This window comes from Bos grunniens, chromosome 19 (genome assembly GCF_055505025.1).
Source record: "Bos grunniens cultivar Pamir isolate PY7600 chromosome 19, Bosgru_T2T1.0, whole genome shotgun sequence".
NCBI lineage: Eukaryota > Metazoa > Chordata > Mammalia > Artiodactyla > Bovidae > Bos > Bos grunniens.
In genome coordinates, this window is record NC_141183.1 from 2,152,088 (window position 1) to 2,170,504 (window position 18,417).

General features: G+C 42.7%; 1 protein-coding gene across 8 annotated transcripts in view; it reads right to left on the reverse strand.

Annotated features, from left to right (window-relative positions):
• The window catches only part of ABCA5 (ATP binding cassette subfamily A member 5), a 63,120-nt gene that overhangs the window by 16,287 nt on the left and 28,416 nt on the right, over positions 1-18,417 (reverse strand). For 5 of the 8 annotated variants that reach the window (XR_015147016.1, XM_086355887.1, XM_086355889.1 and 2 more), the window contains 11 exons: positions 17,210-17,268; positions 16,090-16,200; positions 12,698-12,873; positions 11,835-11,954; positions 10,668-10,806; positions 10,054-10,144; positions 9,479-9,618; positions 8,306-8,425; positions 5,524-5,725; positions 4,758-4,927; positions 1,759-1,886 (listed from right to left, as the gene is read on the reverse strand). Coding sequence is in view for 5 of the 8 variants with exons in the window: in XM_086355887.1 (XP_086212013.1) it covers positions 1,759-1,886; positions 4,758-4,927; positions 5,524-5,725; positions 8,306-8,425; positions 9,479-9,618; positions 10,054-10,144; positions 10,668-10,806; positions 11,835-11,954; positions 12,698-12,873; positions 16,090-16,200; positions 17,210-17,268 (1,456 nt within the window). In the remaining 3 variants the exon portion in view is untranslated. Of the gene's footprint in view, positions 1-1,758; positions 1,887-4,741; positions 4,928-5,523; positions 5,726-8,305; positions 8,426-9,478; positions 9,619-10,053; positions 10,145-10,667; positions 10,807-11,834; positions 11,955-12,697; positions 12,874-16,089; positions 16,201-17,171; positions 17,269-18,417 lie in introns of all 8 variants that reach the window. The other 3 variants (XR_015147017.1, XR_015147018.1, XM_086355891.1) reach the window with 2 other exon arrangements.

Genomic DNA, 18,417 nt, shown 5'->3' on the forward strand with positions numbered 1-18,417 from the left:
AAGCTAGTGGAGGTGATGGAATTCCAGTTGAGCTATTTCAAATCCTAAAAGATGATTCTGTGAAAGTGCTGCACTCAATATGCCAGCACATTTGGAAAACTCAGCAGTGGCCACAGGACTGGAAAAGGTCAGTTTTCATTCCAATCCCAAAGAAAGGCAGTGCCAAAGAATGCTCAAACTGCCACACAATTGCACTCATCTCACACACTAGTAAAGTAATGCTCAAAATTCTCCAAGCCAGGCTTCAACAATCTGTGAACCGTGAACTTCCACATGTTCAAGCTGGTTTTAGAAAAGGCAGAGGAACGAGAGATCAAATTGCCAACATCTGCTGGGTCATTGAAAAAGCAAGAGAGTTCCAGAAAAACATCTATTTCTGTTTTATTGACTATGCCAAAACCTTTGACTGTGTGGATCACAATAAACTGTGGGAAATTCTGAAAGAGATGGGAATACCAGACCACCTGACCTGCCTCTTGATAAACTTATATGCAGGTCAGGAAGCAACAGTTCAAACTGGACATGGAACACCAGACTGGTTCCAAATAGGAAAAGGAGTACATCAAAGCTGTATACTGTCACCCTGCTTATTTAACTTATATGCAGAGTACATCATGAGAAACGCTGGGCTGGAATAAGCACAAGCTGGAATCAAGATTGCCGGGAGAAATATCAATAACCTCAGATATGCAGATGACACCACCCTTATGGCAGAAAGTGAAGAGGAACTAAAGAGCCTCTTGATTAAAGTGAAAGAGGAGAGTGAAAAGGTTGGCTTAAAGCTCAACATTCAGAAAACTAAGATCATGGCATCTGGTCCCATCACTTCATGGCAAATAGATGGGGAAACAGTGGAAACAGTGTCAGACTTTATTTTTCTGGGCTCCAAAATCACTGCAGATGGTGACTGCAGCCATGAAATTAAAAGACGCTTACTCCTTGGAAGGAAAGTTATGACCAACCTAGATAGCATATTCAAAAGCAGAGACATTACTTTGTCAACAACGGTCCATCTAGGCAAGGCTGTGGTTTTTCCAGTGGTCATGTATGGATGTGAGAGTTGGACTGTGAAGAAAGCTGAGTGCCGAAGAATTGATGCTTTTGAACTGTGGTATTGGAGAAGACTCTTGAGAGGCCCTTGGACTGCAAGGAGATCCAACCAGTCAATTCTAGAGATCAGCCCTGGGTGTTCTTTGGAAGGAATGATGCTGAAGCTGAAACTCCAGTACTTTGGCCACCCATGCAAAGAGTTGACTCACTGGAAAAGACTGATGCTGGGAGGGGCTGGGGGCAGGAGGAGAAGGGGACAACAGAGGATGAGATGGCTGGATGGCATCACTGACTCAATGGACGTGAGTTTGAGTGAACTCCGGGAGTTGGTGATGGACAGGGAGGCCTGGCATGCTGCAATTCATGGGGTCGCAAAGAGTCGGACACAACTGAGCGACTGAACTGAAGTTAATTCTCACTAACTATATTTAAAACTGATGCAACATATCATAGAAATAATACTTAATGATAGATAAAAATAATCTAGTTTGGAATCTAGATATTCTGATATTTTAAGCAAAAAAAAATGATAAATATAATTGTATTCCTCATAGCTTTATATATTGGTTTTCCATCATGGCATAAAATATATTACAAGTAAACACAGCAAGCTATTTCCCAAAGTAAATTTTAATTTCCAACTCATAAGGTTAATCAGCAAACGATTAATTTTAGAGGAAAGACTTCAATCCCATGCAATGCTCTCACCCTTTCTGACCGCACCACGTTCAGAGCTGCGCTGTGGGGAGCGGCGGACATGTAGTCAGTGTCATTAAACATCGTCACCATTATGTTCTGATTTGTGAAAAAGCTAAGAAGGTCACTGATATCCGAGTCTGGTATCAGAAAAGAAGCAAATGATAAACCATTAGCTTAAATGAAAAACAGACATGGGCTTTTAATAATGTTGCAAAGCGCTCCTTTCTGAAGACCTTTTTCCTGTTAGGTAAGACGTGAGTAAGAACACTGGCTCTGCAGCCTGTCTGCTGAATCCAAACCCACATCAATGCACACAGACCTCAGAGCAGAGGCTGACACGCAGCAACTGTGCCACGCTCAGCTGCTGCTGCTGCTGCTGTGACTCACGCTGAAAGTGGCCCATCACACAAGAAATCCGGCTGAAGACTGCTCCAACCAGACTTTTGTGAGAACAAAAGTCCACCTGGCAATTTTATGTAACGAGGTAACCTACCAGGCTCAGGATGCCGAAGCCAGGGGCGGGGTTAGGTAACATCCCACCTGGAGGGCTGCTGTGTGTTCTGAACAAACTGTATGGACGTCAACTGCCTTCATACAGTGACACTCAGATGCAGGTCTCCATCTACAGCCTTCAGGACGCGTGGAGCCCAAGGGAGATGCTGTGTGCCGCCCGAAGCCTAGCCTGTACCATAACACCTGGGGAGTGGGAAGAGTTCTCTGTCCATCACCGGAAAGGCCAGGATTCAAGCAAGAACGAGTGTGAATTTGAGAGGAACCAAAATCAAACAAAGGTAAAACTCTATGGGTGACTGAGTGGTACAGCCGGTGGCTCAGACTCAGCTACAAGTGTTTTAGTGTCAGAGACGGGCGCTTCCGTGACATGGTCTCTACTGATTCAGTGCGTTAACAGCATGATTCAGAGTCAGAGAGAAGGGCCCTTCCTGTGACACGGTCTCTACTCCTGATCCAGTGTGTTAACAATAAGTGTTTTAGTGTCAGAGAGACAGACGCTTCCAGTGATACGGTCTCTACTGATTCAGTGCATTAACAACACGTGATTCAGAGTCAGAGAGAAGGGCCCTTCCAGTGATACGGTCTCTACTGTAATCGAGTGTGTTAACATGCATTTTAGTGTCAGAGATGGGCACTTCCTGCGATATGCTCTCTACGGTAATCCAGTGTTAACCACCTCCGATCTCCAAATGCTAGAGCAGTTCTGTCTTCTCGAGACAGCACTGCATCACCCGTGATACAGAAAACCTCGCCAGGAGGGTAGGGTACCCGCCAAGACACAGAGTCAGAGGCCGTGATTCCTAGAGGAAATGAACCTTTAGGACCAACAGCAAGGCCTGGGAGATGTGAGATAGATAAAGACCGATAGGTAGATGGCTGGGTGGATGGACAGATATGTGGAGAGAGAGACAGACTGATAGTGTAAGTAATTCTAGATACACTTGAAAATATCAAATGGGAAAAACCTTGAAACCACTAGAATTTTTGGAGATCAGTGAGAGTGAAATCCAGGCAGAAATACTTGAGATGACATACAATTCCTCAAATACCAAAAAACGGTCACAGCGTCACAGTGTAGGGCTCCATGCGGTCCTGCATTTCAGCAACGTGGAGTGGATATTAAAACCAGAACAAGAATTCTAATGAAAGAAATGAAAAACACAACGCTTTCCATTCAAGTGTGTTTTCTATCACTATATATCTTCTTCCTCCAAAAGAAGAGAGGTTACACCATAAACTGATAGTTAGAATTTAGGAGCGATGATTTTAACAGTCGTCTGTAATCATCCCAAACTGTGATTACAATGCAGGGCAAAAGTTTTTGGCTGATAGTGAATCAAAAAGGAAAGATATGAGAATACAGGTGAAGTGCTGGGAAGTGTTAAACTACAGAGAATTTGTGAGCAAACAAGCAGTACAAGAAATGCAACTCTCCAATGTGTTTCAGCAAAAGACAAGCAAAGAAGCTGCTTGTGCTTTACTGAAAATTTGTATTGTTAGCTCACTTTAACTTCCTCCTCAAGGACCTTGGGACTATAAACCATCCACACAGATAGGAGATGTTGTAGAAACATCTAATTCACGTCAAATTCTGAATTAGGTCTTAACGTTTTGAAAATCAAAGTCTTGTTATCGGGTTTTTAAAATTTTATTCTGAGCTTTGCTCAAAGCCATGGGCTTTAAATTTTCTTTCATATTGGATACTTATGTGATAAAAATAATAACAAATCCAAAAATATCCACTGCAAATTTAATGTATTTGATTATAGAGATTTCCATGACAACTGTCCTTTATTCTAATTTTTCAGATAGTCCTTAAAAACTGTTTAAACACTTCTTTGTAGATATATAACTACATTAAATATTATATGCTGTAACTCTAAAGAGTTTTCAAGTTCTGAAGTTTATTTTGCTCATTATAAACTTTTGAGATGAATTACACTGCTCTGAGAATAATGCCACTATTAAAAAAGGAAATTTTATGACTATCAACAACATAAATCAAGATATTTTAAAAAGTGTTAGATCAGTCCTGGGTGTTCACTGGAAGGACTGATGCTGAAGCTGAATGTCCAATACTTTGGCCACCTGATGTGAAGAGCTGACTCTTTTGAAAAGACCCTGATGCTGGGAAAGATTGAGGGTGGGAGGAGAAGGGGACGACAGAGGATGAGATGGCTGGATGGCATCACCGACTCAATGGACATGAGTTTGAGTAGGCTCCAGGAGTTGGTGATGGACAGGGAGGCCTGGCGTGCTGCAGTCCATGGGGTCGCAAAGAGTCGGACATGACTAAGCGACTGAACTGAACACTTAAACCAAAATTTCCTTAATCTATTACTCAGCATCAATGAGGGGTTTTATTTAACGTAGGTTTGTGCAGACAGACCATGCCTTTATCTTAGGTATATTTCTAAAATCCAAATCTCTGACCTATGTCTACCCCTCACCCCAGGCGGACAAGCACACACTCACAAACCTTCACACACTCTCACCAGTGGAGTTCTGAAGGAGCAGACTGGTTCTGTATTTATCGGGTTGATCTCCGGGTTTGAGGAAGTATAAGTCTGGAACAAGTCTGATGGGAACCACAGCATTTTTCAAAGAGTGATGTACCAAAAACATGAAAATCTGAACTGTGAAAAATATTAAAAGTAGGAGCAACCTGAAAGGAAAAAAAAAATACAGTTGAAGGCATATTAACATGTAAATATACAAAATAATCTTCCTTTCCATGACAGTTAAAAGGTACTCATTTGAAAAAGAAGCTTCTCACCAGCTCTTTGCTTCCCACGAGAGTACGTGATGTCGGGGCCACTCTCTCTCCTTGCCGCCCCCCACCAACCTGCGTCTACAGGCCCGTCATCTGCACCTGGGCCTCTGCTCCTCCCCTGTGCAGGCTCGTCTGGGCCTCTGCTCCTCCCCTGTGAGCAGGCTCATCTGTGCCATGTTTCAGGATTCCACAGATATGTGTTACTAGCATTACTCGCGTTTCTGACTCACTTTGCTCTGTGCAACAGGCGGAAGGCTCTCCCACCTCACAGAAGTGACTCAGTGTGTTCCTGTTACGGCTGATACAAAGTGGCTTGGAGGGAGGGGACTTATGTATACTTAGGGCTGATTCGGGCTGTGGTACAGCAGAAACCAATACAACACTGCAAAGCAATTTTCCTTCAATTAAAAAATAAAAAAAGAAAAAGAACGAAAAATCTTAAATTGAAAAAACCCCAGCTCCTCGGGCAGGAGAGTGCCTGTGCTTACACAGATCTCAGGGACTTGCTTTCGCGTCTCAAGTTGAGGAAGTGAAACCTGGCGATGGTAAACACCTGCTGCGTCCAGAGGCCCTTGGCGCTCACCAGAGCAGCCTTACTTTCGGAGAGAATAAGCAAGCTCTGTTCCATCTCGTCGAAGGATTTTGAATCCAACTCTTCCTCTTGCGGCTGCTGAGAAAACACGCTGTAATCTATGTGCCGAAACAGAAGGATGGAAAGTTATGTTATCGCCCTTCAGAAGATGGAAACCTTCCTGAAGCATGTAAATTTCAAAACATGCCTGGCGGGGAGCGACACGGGCCGGAGGGGCTGTCACGGACTTTGGCTACATGATCGAAACTGAACATGGGCACAGCTCATGACCAGGACGTGCTCTCTCTGGTAGGAGCCCAAAAGAATTAGGCGCAGAGGCTCACGGAAACAGGGACAAGAACATCTGTAGCCAGTGCCCTATCCAGCAGCCACACGTGGGACGGAACCCACATGTCCATCAACAGGTGAGAACATAAAAAGCCATGAAGTTCACCTGTAACAGAACAGTGTGAAGCTACGAAAGTGAACAAACTACTGTATAACTGTAACAGCTTGATCTTACAAGCATTATATTAAGTAAAAGAAACCAGAATATATATAAGTAAGAGACACGTTATATGGTTGATGCCAAGAGATTGAAACCAGGTGAAACGTCTTGATGGGGATAAAAAAGAGTGATTCAAAATTAAAAGATGTGAAAAATAATAAAAGGAGATGAAGACTGGCTTCAGCATGAAGAAGGACTTAAAGGTGCTGTAGAAAAAGCCAGCAACACCTGAACAGAGCACAAGCCTCTTATCTCCATTCCCACGACACAGACATTTTCTAGAAACCTCCTCGTGTCCCTCAGGCTGTTGAGCACCACACACACGAGCGCCTTCCGCGTGGCGTGCTCTGTCAGCCCCAGGATCACACCTGCTCACCGACAGCGCACGGCATCCTGACGCAGACTCCCTCTGTCGCCCCTGCTCCCACACCTTGTCTCTGCTCAACTCCATCGAACTGACGAATGCCGCACCTCTCCAGCTGTCTGCGATCTAGAGACTTCCTGTGAGCTTTCCTTCTCTGATCACTATATAAAGGAGGGACTCAGAGACACAGTGGGGGAAGGAGAGAGGGACGAACGGGAAAGCAGTGTGGACGTGCACAGCTACCACGCGTAAACAGGCAGCTAGTGCAAGAAGCCGCACAGCACGGGAGGCTCGGCTCGGGGCTCTGCGCCGACCGAGAGGCTGGGCCGGGGAGGCGCGGAGGGGCACACGCGCACTCAGTGATCTACCTCATGTGCAGCGGGGACAGGCAACGCTGTACCGCAACTTCCCTCCATTAAAAAACAAACAGGAAGATTACAGTCTGACACCACGTTCTCATCGTAAAGTGACTTTCCTCCACGACCGAGAGGACCACCCCACACCCACCCTGCTGCGGTCAACCCTCGACTCAGCCTCACCCTGAGACGCACTCATCTCAGCCGCGCCACTGAGGGTACGTCAAGCTCACGACCGGCTTCCGCACTTCCAAGTTTCTCCATCTTCTGCGTTACCAAAACCACCCTTTCTGTTATCACCCAATTCTCACAGCGATCAGCAAGAAGCAACCGCCTTCTTTCCTTAAACACCACATGGTCCTGGTTCCCGCCTCTCTTGTGAAGAAAGAAAGCGCAATAATGGTGCCTTCCCGCCAGCGCTTCCTGCCCTTCACTGCCCACGCTCGGGCGGCCCCTCTACTCCGTGGAAGGGGCCGCACCCGACCCCTGGGGCCGTCTATACACAAGGGACCGCAGAGCGCGTGTCTCTGGCCCTAGCAGCCTCTCCTGGCTCTAAGCATGTGTGTCACAGCCCATGGGCATCTCCACAGGGATGTCTACCAAGCGTCTCAAACAACACAAGCGAAATCACGCCTGGAATCCTTCTTTCCAGGAACTGGCTGCTCCCCTTTGGTCAGGAAACGGGCGATTCCATTTCCAATTCTCAGGCTGAAAGCTTACATACCTTCTTGACTCCGCCCTTCCCCAACCCCCGACAGGAGCCCAGCAGTAGGTCACCACCAGTGCCTCTAACACGACCCAAATCTGTTCGTGTTTCCCAGTTTTCACAGCCATCCAAGTTCAAACAAGGATCAGCGGTAACAGCTTCCTGACCGCTCTTCCTGCTTCCAGACTTCCTTCACAATCCACCTGTCATCCAACAGCTGGAACGCGCTCGTTGAAGAAGCATATCAGCTCATGTTGCCCCTTTGCTCTGGAACTCGCTGTGAGCTGCACATCACACAGCACAGAGGCAAACGGAGCGCTCCTGCAGAGCTCTGGGGGCTGCACATGCCCCTCCCTTGCCTGCACCTCCAAGCTCCTCAGGCCATGCTCTCCCTGGTGCTCTGGCAGCCTTTCTCTGTCACCAAAAACATCCAACCCATTCCTCAGTCAACACTGCTATGGCAGCACTTCCCTCTACCTGGGAGACTCTGCAATACAACCTTACCTTTCCTGCCTCCGGATCTCACTTTAAGTATCGTCTCCTCATGTTCCCCTGAGATACAACCTAAGTTACCTGCTTCCCCAGACCGCCCCACTTTCCTTCACAGCGCCTACCACTATCCGTAAACATCGGAGCTACTTATTTACCTGCTTACTCCTACCCTTTCTTTCCCCAAGTAGACATTCAGCATGCTTACACAATCACTGTCTGGATCACTACCTGTCTGGTTCACAGCCTAAAATGTTCTGTTAGATTTGTTTTTACCTGCTTGGTCAATTTCCGCTTCAACTTCTAGCTTTAAGAATACATCTTCCAAAGTCGTCATGGAGACACCATAAGAAATAACACCTAAGTTTGAATGACTGTCTAGAGCAGAAAATAAGCCTAAAAGGAAAAAAATGAAAGAACTTTGTATAGCTAAGCATACTGTCACGAATGATTCTAAAATGTCCTTTAAAAGTAGAGAACGACTGAATTTACTGTGCTGCCACCACGGTTCCCAAACTTTCTGGTCTCAGAACCCCTTCAACATTTCTAGAAATTGCTGAGGACCCCACAGAATGCTGCTTAGGGACACGTACCTGTTAGATGTGAACCATGACATAAATTAAAACTAAGGAATGTTTTACAGACAGAATGATAGGCAGAGTACACTACGTTGACATGTACACTTCAGTTAATTAGTGATTCCTTTTCTTCAAACTAATTCAACTAACATAGACAATTTCTATCTAACTATTGGAATGCGATGGGATTTCTGTATAACTTATCTTCAGCAGTAATATCCTTATGGTTATTAAGAGATCCCTCAACAGATAAAGGAGACTGAGCTTGAGTTCCTCATCAGAATGCAGAAAATTAAGGCTACAAATAAGATAATGCAAGAGTTTACTGTATAATAAGGTAATTCGTTATGAAATCATGAAACTGAAAAGGCAACTGAAGGCGTACACAACCATATATGTGTGTGTGTTGTGTGTATGTGTACACATTGGTGTGTATACACATTTGCATGGGTGTACATGTGTGTCACATCTGTATGCGTGTGAGTGCATGTGTGTATGTATGTGTGTACATATTTGTGTGCATGTGTGTATGTATATGTGTGTGTATATTTATATTCTTATTCCCAGGGGACCTACAAACAAAGGGAGCAGTTTCTTTCCTGATAACACAAGCAATTATTTACGTAAGTTAACATACTAGTTAGGAATTTCTTGCATGACATTTATGAAAAAAAAAAGAAACGCTGGCTTATAGCATTTCTGGTTTCCAAAAGTAAAATAAAGCAGAAACAGAATATTAACTCTGGGTACCTGGGAGCATGTAAATATTACACAGAAAAATAAACCAAGTAAAAAACCAAGTAAATTAAGAGAACCGGTTCCCAAGGCGGGATCTTAGTTTAGCAATCATGAAACCAGAAGTAGGGAATACCTGAAAATTTGTCCATGTCCTTGAAAGGCAAGCTGTACACAAGTTGCTGCTCATTCTGTTGCAACAAAGTGGCCGCAGGTATATGTTGTTTAACCAGAGAAGAAAGAGATTCTGTGGCACAGTATCTGTCTATGTACATGCTGGAGAAAACCCAAAAACATGATTTCTTATGATGACTCTGAACAGCCCAAAGTAAATTCTGAATGCTTTTAGCAAAAGTCTGTGCCATAGGGCTTCCCTGATGGCTCAGTGGTAAAGAATCCAACTGCCAAAGCAGGAGACACAGGTTTGATACCTAATCCAAGAAGATCCCACATGCCCGGGAGCAACTAAGCTGTGTGGGTCACAACCACTGCGCCTGTGCTCTGAGGCTGGGAGCCGCACGACTGAAGCCTGAGCGCCCTAGAGCCTGCGCTCTGCACAAGAGAGGCCACGGCGATGAGAAGCCTGCACACCGCGGTGAAGAGCAGCCTCTGCTCGCCGAAAATGGGGGAAGCCCGCACAGCAGGGGAGACCCTGCAGCCAATAATTTAATAAACAAATAAAAATAATTTAAAGAAAAGAAGGATCGATACCTCAGCCGGTAGCCAATTCCCCATTTGCTTTTGAGAAAAATTGAAGAACCAACACATTTTAACATTCCTTGTGATATGACAGCCTTCCTATCTGCAAAGAGAGATTGGCGTTTCAGTTTTACCATCTGTGACAGCATTAATAACTAGTATTTGCATTTTCTGGATTATCCCATGAGACACCAATGTTAATATGGTAAATTATCACATTAATTATCATTACATTGTTAAAACAACTTCCCACACGGCAGAACTGCGTGCGTCCTGGGCGATTCTGTGGGAGGGGCCCCCTGGAAGTGTGTCTGGTTCCCACACAGGGTCAGCAAAGCCTCTGCTCTCTGCTGACCCTGCCCTGTACCCTGTCAGCTTCACTGTAGTAACTCATGCTGGGAGTGGGACTGTGTGGGGTCCTGTAAGCTTTTGTGGCAGATTACCAATCCTGGAGGGTCAGGGGCTCGCCCCCAACACAAAAACATGTGATTTTAAAAGCAGTATAATAATACCTTTTTGGTAAAAAACGCACAATTTACTTACTCCTCAGAATTCAGCATTTCTATGTCTAATTCCCATGTGGCCCCAAGACCTCATCCTTTAAAAAAGCAAGTAAAAAATCTCACCAGCAAGAATGTCGGCTTCATCCATGAAGTGAGTGCTAAACACTGTCACCCGGTTCGCTTTTCTGTGTTTCAGAAGATTCCAGACAATGTGACGAGAACACGGGTCCATTCCAGCTGTTGGCTCGTCCAACAGCAGCACCTGCGTGCAAAGGGGTGGGGGAGGGCAGGAAGCCTCAGGAAAATGTAAGTATATAAAATCTATGTGGACCCTGAAAAGCCTCCCCATTTAAAGTTACTGTATTAAAATGTATTAGATCTGAGTTTTTCACTCATACGTTGAGTTGGCATCAATTTAAAAAGTCATCAGTTTGGCATGTGAATCCTTTCTTGGTCTTAATTTTAAAAGACTAGTGTCTGTAATATGTAAGTTGTAAGTATAACAACAACCAGATAAATAAACTGAGAAACAAAACACTGAAAAATAAACTGAGAAACAACGTTGACTGTATCGCTTTTGGCTAAACAGTTAAATTCTGTAGATGTAACAACTGCTCGTTAGAGAATTATGTTCTATATTAGCTCAAGGAAAGCAGTTTAAGACTATTTTTCATTTCAGAAACATGGAGGAGGAGGGACTGCCATAAGCCAGGACCCCGGGTCCCCCCCAGCCACAGCAGCGGGCTAAACGGGGCAGGGTGGGGGACCCCGGGGCCCCTGGCTGCAGGCGGGCACCTGGAAGCCTTCTGACCCAGGGCCCAGCCCAGCTTCTACAGGACAGAGAACAGCACGGAACAGACACGAGCAGAAGCAGGTCAACAGAACAGTGGACGGGTCCTTCAATTCTGTCCTTATTATTAGATTATTACTGTAACCGTAACAAACGCACAGAAAACTGCAGAGAGCAACAGAACAGTACTTCTACAGCCACCACTGAAATGCAACAAATGTTAGTTTACTTCAGATCTTTTTTCAGAGAAATAAAACCCTGCAGACACAAGTGAAGTCCATCTGACCCCTTCTCCTTCTGAGAGATGACTGCTGTCTTCAAGAGGTTGTGTATCTTTCTGACTTCAGTTTTAAAACTTTATTATTATAATTACATCCATAATACTGTATAGTATTTTATGTATGTTTCATATACTGTATCTATGTATATATTTCTACAACTTGCTTTTTTATTCAGATTAATTTAAAACTATCTCATCGGCAACACTATTATCTGCTCACCTTTGGGTTCCCGAGAACAGCGATTCCTAAAGACAGTTTTCTTTTTTGGCCACCACTTAACTTTTTAGCCTGATTATCTTTGATAGCCTGCATGTCTAAATCCAGTAAGACTCTCTGCACCTATGAAAGGCAAGTGTGAATAAAAGTTGTTTAAATCTCATTATTTACATAATTATCAACACTACTTTCTAAGCGTTCCACTTTAATACCAACCTTTAAACTGCTCTCCTGGTATAGAATTTAATTGTGACGCATTGCTGCTGTTGTCTAGTCACTAAGTCTCATCTGACTCTTCAATCCCAGGGACAGAGGAGCCTGGCGGGCCACAGCCCAAGGGGTTCTCCAGGCAGGGACCCTGGAGTGGGTTGCCATGTCCTCCTCCAGGGGATTTCTCAACCCAGGGATGGAACCTGTGTGTCCTTCATTGGCAGGCAGATTCTTTACTGCTGAGCCACCAGGAGAAACCCAATTTGGACACATACCCACCTATAATTTTGAAATAAAAAAAAGATTCCTGATGCGAGGGCCTGTTTTACTTCTGTGACCCCTGGCCGGTGGGGAGAAGGGGGTCAGTGCATAGGCTCAGTGTGTACGCGTTTGTCTGGCAGGGGAAGCTGGGAGGAGTGAAAAGAAAAGAAACCCACACGGAGAGACTGGAGTCCTCCAGACGGAATGAGGACGTTTGCTATGTGCTGCAACTTTGCTCCAAATTCCATCTGATTCTTTATGATGACTTTCTGCACACTGGCTCAGAAGAGGTTTTTATATTTAGATTTTCAAGCATATTTTCATTACACAGGTTACTGCAAAAGGTTACTAATTTATAGTGAATAAAAGTAAAGGTTTCTAGACAGATAACATACTTCCTGTATGACATCATTGGCTGGTATTCCTTTGATTGATGCCAAAATGGACAAGTTTTCCTCTACCGTCAGGACATCAAAGTGTATGTCTAGCTGTGGACAAATGCCAATCATTTTCCTGGCTTCAAACATTTCATCTATTTCTGAGACTCTGTGTCCATATATGGATGCGAACCCTAAAAAGCAAAAAATACATTTACATTAAATATATTAAATACTAATATGTATGTTTTCAGATCAGATCAGTCGCTCAGTCGTGTCCGACTCTTTGTGATCCCATGAATTGCAGCACGCCAGGCCTCCCTGTCCATCACCAACTCCCGGAGTTCACTCAGACTCACGTCCATAGAGTCGGTGATGCCATCCAGCCATCTCATCCTCTGTCATCCCCTTCTCCTCCTGACCCCAATCCCTCCCAGTATCAGAGTCTTCTCCAATGAGTCAACTCTTCGCATGAGGTGGCCAAAGTACTGGAGTTTCAGCTTTAGCATCATTCCTTCCAAAGAAATCCCAGGGCTGATCTCCTTCAGAATGGACTGGTTGGATCTCCTTGCAGTCCAAGGGACTCTCAAGAGTCTTCTCCAACACCACAGTTCAAAAGCATCAATTCTTTGGCGCTCAGCCTTCTTCACAGTCCAACTCTCACATCCATACATGACCACTGGAAAAACCATAGCCTTGACTAGATGGACCTTTATTGGCAAAGTAACGTCTCTGCTTTTGAGTATGCTATCTAGGTTGGTCATAACTTTCCTTCCAAGGAGTAAGCGTCTTTTAATTTTATGGCTGCAGTCACCATCTGTAGTGATTTTGGAGCCCAGAAAAATAAAGTCTGACACTGTTTCCACTCGTTCCCCATCTATTTGCCATGAAGTGATGGGACCAGATGCCATGATCTTTGTTTTCTGAATGTTGAGCTTTAAGCCAACTTTTTCACTCTCCACTTTCACTTTCATCAAGAGGCTTTTGAGTTCCTCTTCACTTTCTGCCGTAAGGGTGGTGTCATCTGCATATCTGAGGTTATTGATATTTCTCCCGGCAATCTTGATTCCAGCTTGTGCTTCTTCCAGCCCAGCATTTCTCATGATGTACTCTGCATAGAAGTTAAATAAGCAGGGTGACAATATACAGCCTTGACACACTCCTTTTCCTATTTGGAACCAGTCTGTTGTTCCATGTCCAGTTCTAACTGTTGCTTCCTGACCTGCATACAGATTTCTCAAGAGGCAGGTCAGGTGGTCTGGTATTCCCATCTCTTTCAGAATTTCCCACAGTTTATTGTGATCCACACAGTCAAAGGCTTTGGCATAGTCAATAAAGCAGAAATAGGTGTTTTTCTGGAACTCTCTTGCTTTTTCCATGATCCAGCAGATGTTGGCAATTTGATCTCTCGTTCCTCTGCCTTTTCTAAAACCAGCTTGAACATCAGGAAGTTCACGGTTCACATATTGCTGAAGCCTGGCTTGGAGAATTTTCAGCATTACTTTACTAGCGTGTGAGATGAGCGCAATTGTGCGGTAGTTTGAGCATTCTTTGGCACAGCCTTTCTTTGGGATTGGAATGAAAACTGACCTTTTCCAGTCCTGTGGCCACTGCTGAGTTTTCCAAATGTGCTGGCATATTGAGTGCAGCACTTTCACAGCATCATCTTTCAGGATTTGGAAGAGCTCAACTGGAATTCCATCACCTCCACTAGCTTTGTTCGTAGTGATGCTTTCTAAGGCCCACTTGACTTCACATTCCAGGATGTCTGGCTCTAGGTCAGTGATCACACCATCATGATTACCTGGGTCATGAAGATCTTTTTTGTACAGTTCTTCTGTGTATTCTTGCCATCTCTTCTTAATATCTTCTGCTTCTGTTAGGTCCATACCATTTCTGTCCTTTATCGAACCCATCTTTGCATGAAATTTTCCTTTGGTATCTCTGATTTCCTTGAAGAGATCTCTAGTCTTTCCCATTCTGTTGTTTTCCTCTATTCCTTTGCATTGATCACTGAAGAAGGCTTTCTTATCTCTTCTTGCTATTCTTTGGAACTCTGCATTCAGATGTTTATATCTTTCCTTTTCTCCTTTGCTTTTCGCTTCTCTTCTTTTCACAGCTATTTGTAAGGCCTCCCCAGACAGCCATTTTGCTTTTTTGCATTTCTTTTCCATGGGGATGATCTTGATCCCTGTGTATACTAATAATTCAGTTATTTGTATGTATTAATAACAGACATAAAATAAGAGTTAGTATACAGCTGGAAGACACAACACACCCTGATTTCTATACAAACGGTGATCTGCTTCCACTTATATTCCAGCCTCATTTATATTCCCTATAAATGGCCTTCATTTTCAGGGCATATTACAGAGCAGAGAGCAAGGGGTCAGAGGTTTCACGCTAACTGCCCACTGATGCATGACTTACACTATTAACAATACTCCAGCAACAATTTCCCCTCATTTCTAAGCACTACGCAGTGGCAAAGAGAACAAAGAAGTTAAAATTTACCCCTGACCAGCTGCGTGACTTTGGGAAAATCACCTGATCTAAATTCGAGCCTTCTTATCCTATAAGCTGAATATTAATACATCCCGCTTTACTTAAGAACTAGTAAATCAGTGTGATAGTGTGGGAAATTGTTATCAAAAATACATAAATCCTTTCATCAATGAAAGATATTATAAATACCATCAGAGAGTGACACAGAGATAAGAGACAAAATCAAACTAATTTTAAAAGTCAAACCCCTGCTGGTGTGTGGCAGAGGCCGACACAAGATGGTACAGCAGTTACCCTCCAATTAGAAAAAAAAGTAAAACCACATCTAAAAAGATGCAGATTCAATACACGGACACTCGGCCCCTTCTTAAGGTGAAATATTTACTGCCCTGCAGCTCTACGTGACTGTGGAAAACCGGAGCTGCTGTACTAGATTCTCACCTACAGGGCAACCACATACAGCAATTACACATTTGAGGTATTGCTCTAAAAATCCTAAGGAGACTGTACTGACATTTGTCATTTTTTCCTTCTGAACTTACTGGTGCTCACTTAGAAATATTCATTTTCTCAACCAAAATGTCTATAGGCCTCATTTAATTTCCAATTAATTGGTTTATCCTTCCTTGAAAATGAACAATAAATATAAACACAAGTAAAATATCTAATAAAACAGGTACAAAATTAGATCATTTTTACTTAAATATGACTGAATCATCTTTATTTTCTGCTAAAGAACAAACGAGTGTAATAAAAAGGAGAAAAAAATGAACACAGAAATTGATACCAAATCACTGACAAAAATCAATCAGTACATATTTCAAGGATAAGTAAATGATCACGGTCCTTTAGTTACTAACCCTAATAAAACAAATTAGCAGATTCTTAAATCAGAAAACTCTTACCCTCTGAGGGCGGGCACAGCCCGCACAGAATATTCATCAGTGTGCTCTTTCCTGTTCCGCTGTGGCCAAGCAGGGCAGTGATCTGGCCCTCGTATATGTCAAATGATAAACCTAGTGCAGGGAAAAAGGATGCTCAAATGTGATCTTTATTTGCTGAGTCTTGCACAATAAGATAAGTCATAATACTTGGGCAATCTTGAAATAAATCAATAGATTTAAAGACAGAAGTTACCAGCATATTTAATAATCTAAGATTTAATATTGTAATACAACAATAATTCTTTCTTATAGTCAACAGTATGAACAGTAAGAAAAGGTAACACAAAATAAACTTTTATTTCTTTGTTACACTGACAGAGTCAGAGCGGGCACAAAATATCGGGAGGGAGGTTTCTATGTACCCACTTTTGGGAACTCCCGAGGGTATTAAGAAAGCCCATGGACAGAAGGAGCCTAGTGGGCTAGTCCATAGGGTCACAGAAGAGTCAGACACGACTGAGCGGCTAAACAACAAAGGGAATTAAAACAAAGAGAAGAACAAAAGTTCGTTTCCAAAGGTATTTAGAGGCATGTTAAAATTATCGGCAAAAAATCATGAGTTAACCAACAGCATTTTGTTGGACTCACTAAGTCGAGTCTGACTCTGCAACCCCATGGACTGTAGCCCGCCAGGCTCCTCTGTCCATGGGATTCTCCAGGCAAGAGTACTGGAGTGGGTTCCCATGCCCTCCTCTAGGGGATCTTCCCGACCCAGGGATCGAACCTGAGTCTCTTATGCCTCCTTTATTGGCAGGCGGGCTCTTTACACTAGTGCCACCCGGGAAGCCCTGTGTACACATGCATGACAATAAAATTAAAAGAGCACAGGTTTGTTTTAAGAACTGACAACTTTTCATCTTAGTAGGTATTACTTTTTTCTTTTACTACTTTGACGTTGAACTTTTCATCTTAGTAGGTATTACTTTTTTCTTTTACTACTTTGACATTGTTAAATTTATTCTGAACATTAATCACATAAAGAAAGTATCTCTAGAGAAAAGATAGAAAATTGTGGTAAAGGAGTTTAAATTTTCCATTTGTACCTTAATCCTACAGACTGAACACTAGGAGAGTTACTCACTTCTCAAAGCCTCTACATTTTCACCTTTCTTTCTGTGGGTCTTCTGAATACCACTGATTCTGAAAAACACCATTTACTACTTTAAGTATTTAAAGCAATCTCCAAGTGTGTATCTCTGTGCATAATACTTTTAAGCAAAGCTGTCATATTTAACGGGAATGAAGTATCTTCCTACTAAAACAATAAATCAAAGAAACCTGGCAACAATAATAAAAGTATTTTAAAGAAACTATAAGAAAAGAGTATATTACTTCTCTCCATTTTAAGTGTAATTCATTCATTTTTCATGACAAGCCAACTTCTAAAAAGAAACTGAAACATTTGACTTAAGCAATTTACAGATTTCTTATTTCATATTTGATTCTTTTCCATTTGTAATTAATTAATACTTGTCATATCGGTTAAGAGAGCTTAAAAATCAGATGCTATTTCACATCAGTACATGTTTCAAACTGTCTCGAAGTGATTCTCTCATTGCACTTTAAATGTTTTACATAATTTTTTAAAGAATTAACAGTCTTGCTCATTAGTTTAATTTTTACTCTTAAGAAGGCTGACCACCAGTCCACTGATTGCATCTTAAATACCTAGTTCTCCTTTGCATTTATATGTTTTTCTTAAATTTAAAAAACACAAACTATACTTTTTCTTTCACTTTTCTCTCTTTTCTCCTTCTCCTTATTTTTTTAAATTTGGTTTTGACTGAACTAGTAAGGAATAGTTATGAATTTCTCTGGTTCTCTGAAATTAAGCTGATGTGACAAGTTAATTATGTCACAGTTTCTAAGGGTCTATCAAATTAACAGCACAGTTTAATGTCCGGCATGTCTCAGACAATGCAGCTCGAACAGAAATAGAAAACTAGTATCTATTGCTTTAATTTACATGGTTTTAGTAGCTAAGTAGTGTCCAGCTCTTGAGACCCCATGGACTGTGGCCTACCGGGCTCCTCTGTCCATGGCATTTTCCAGGCAAGCATATTGGAGTGGGTTGCCATTTCCTTCTCCAGGAGATCTTTTCAACCCAGGAATTGAACCCAGGTCTCCTGCATTGCAGGCAGATTCTTTATCAACTGAGCTATGAGTGAATCCCTCTTAATTTATATAATGAAGAAATTTTAAAATGGCTTAATTTTATAAATACTAGATTTTATTAAAAAATTTTCTATTCAAACGTAAAATGTCAAACCTAGCAGCAAATTTATTCTA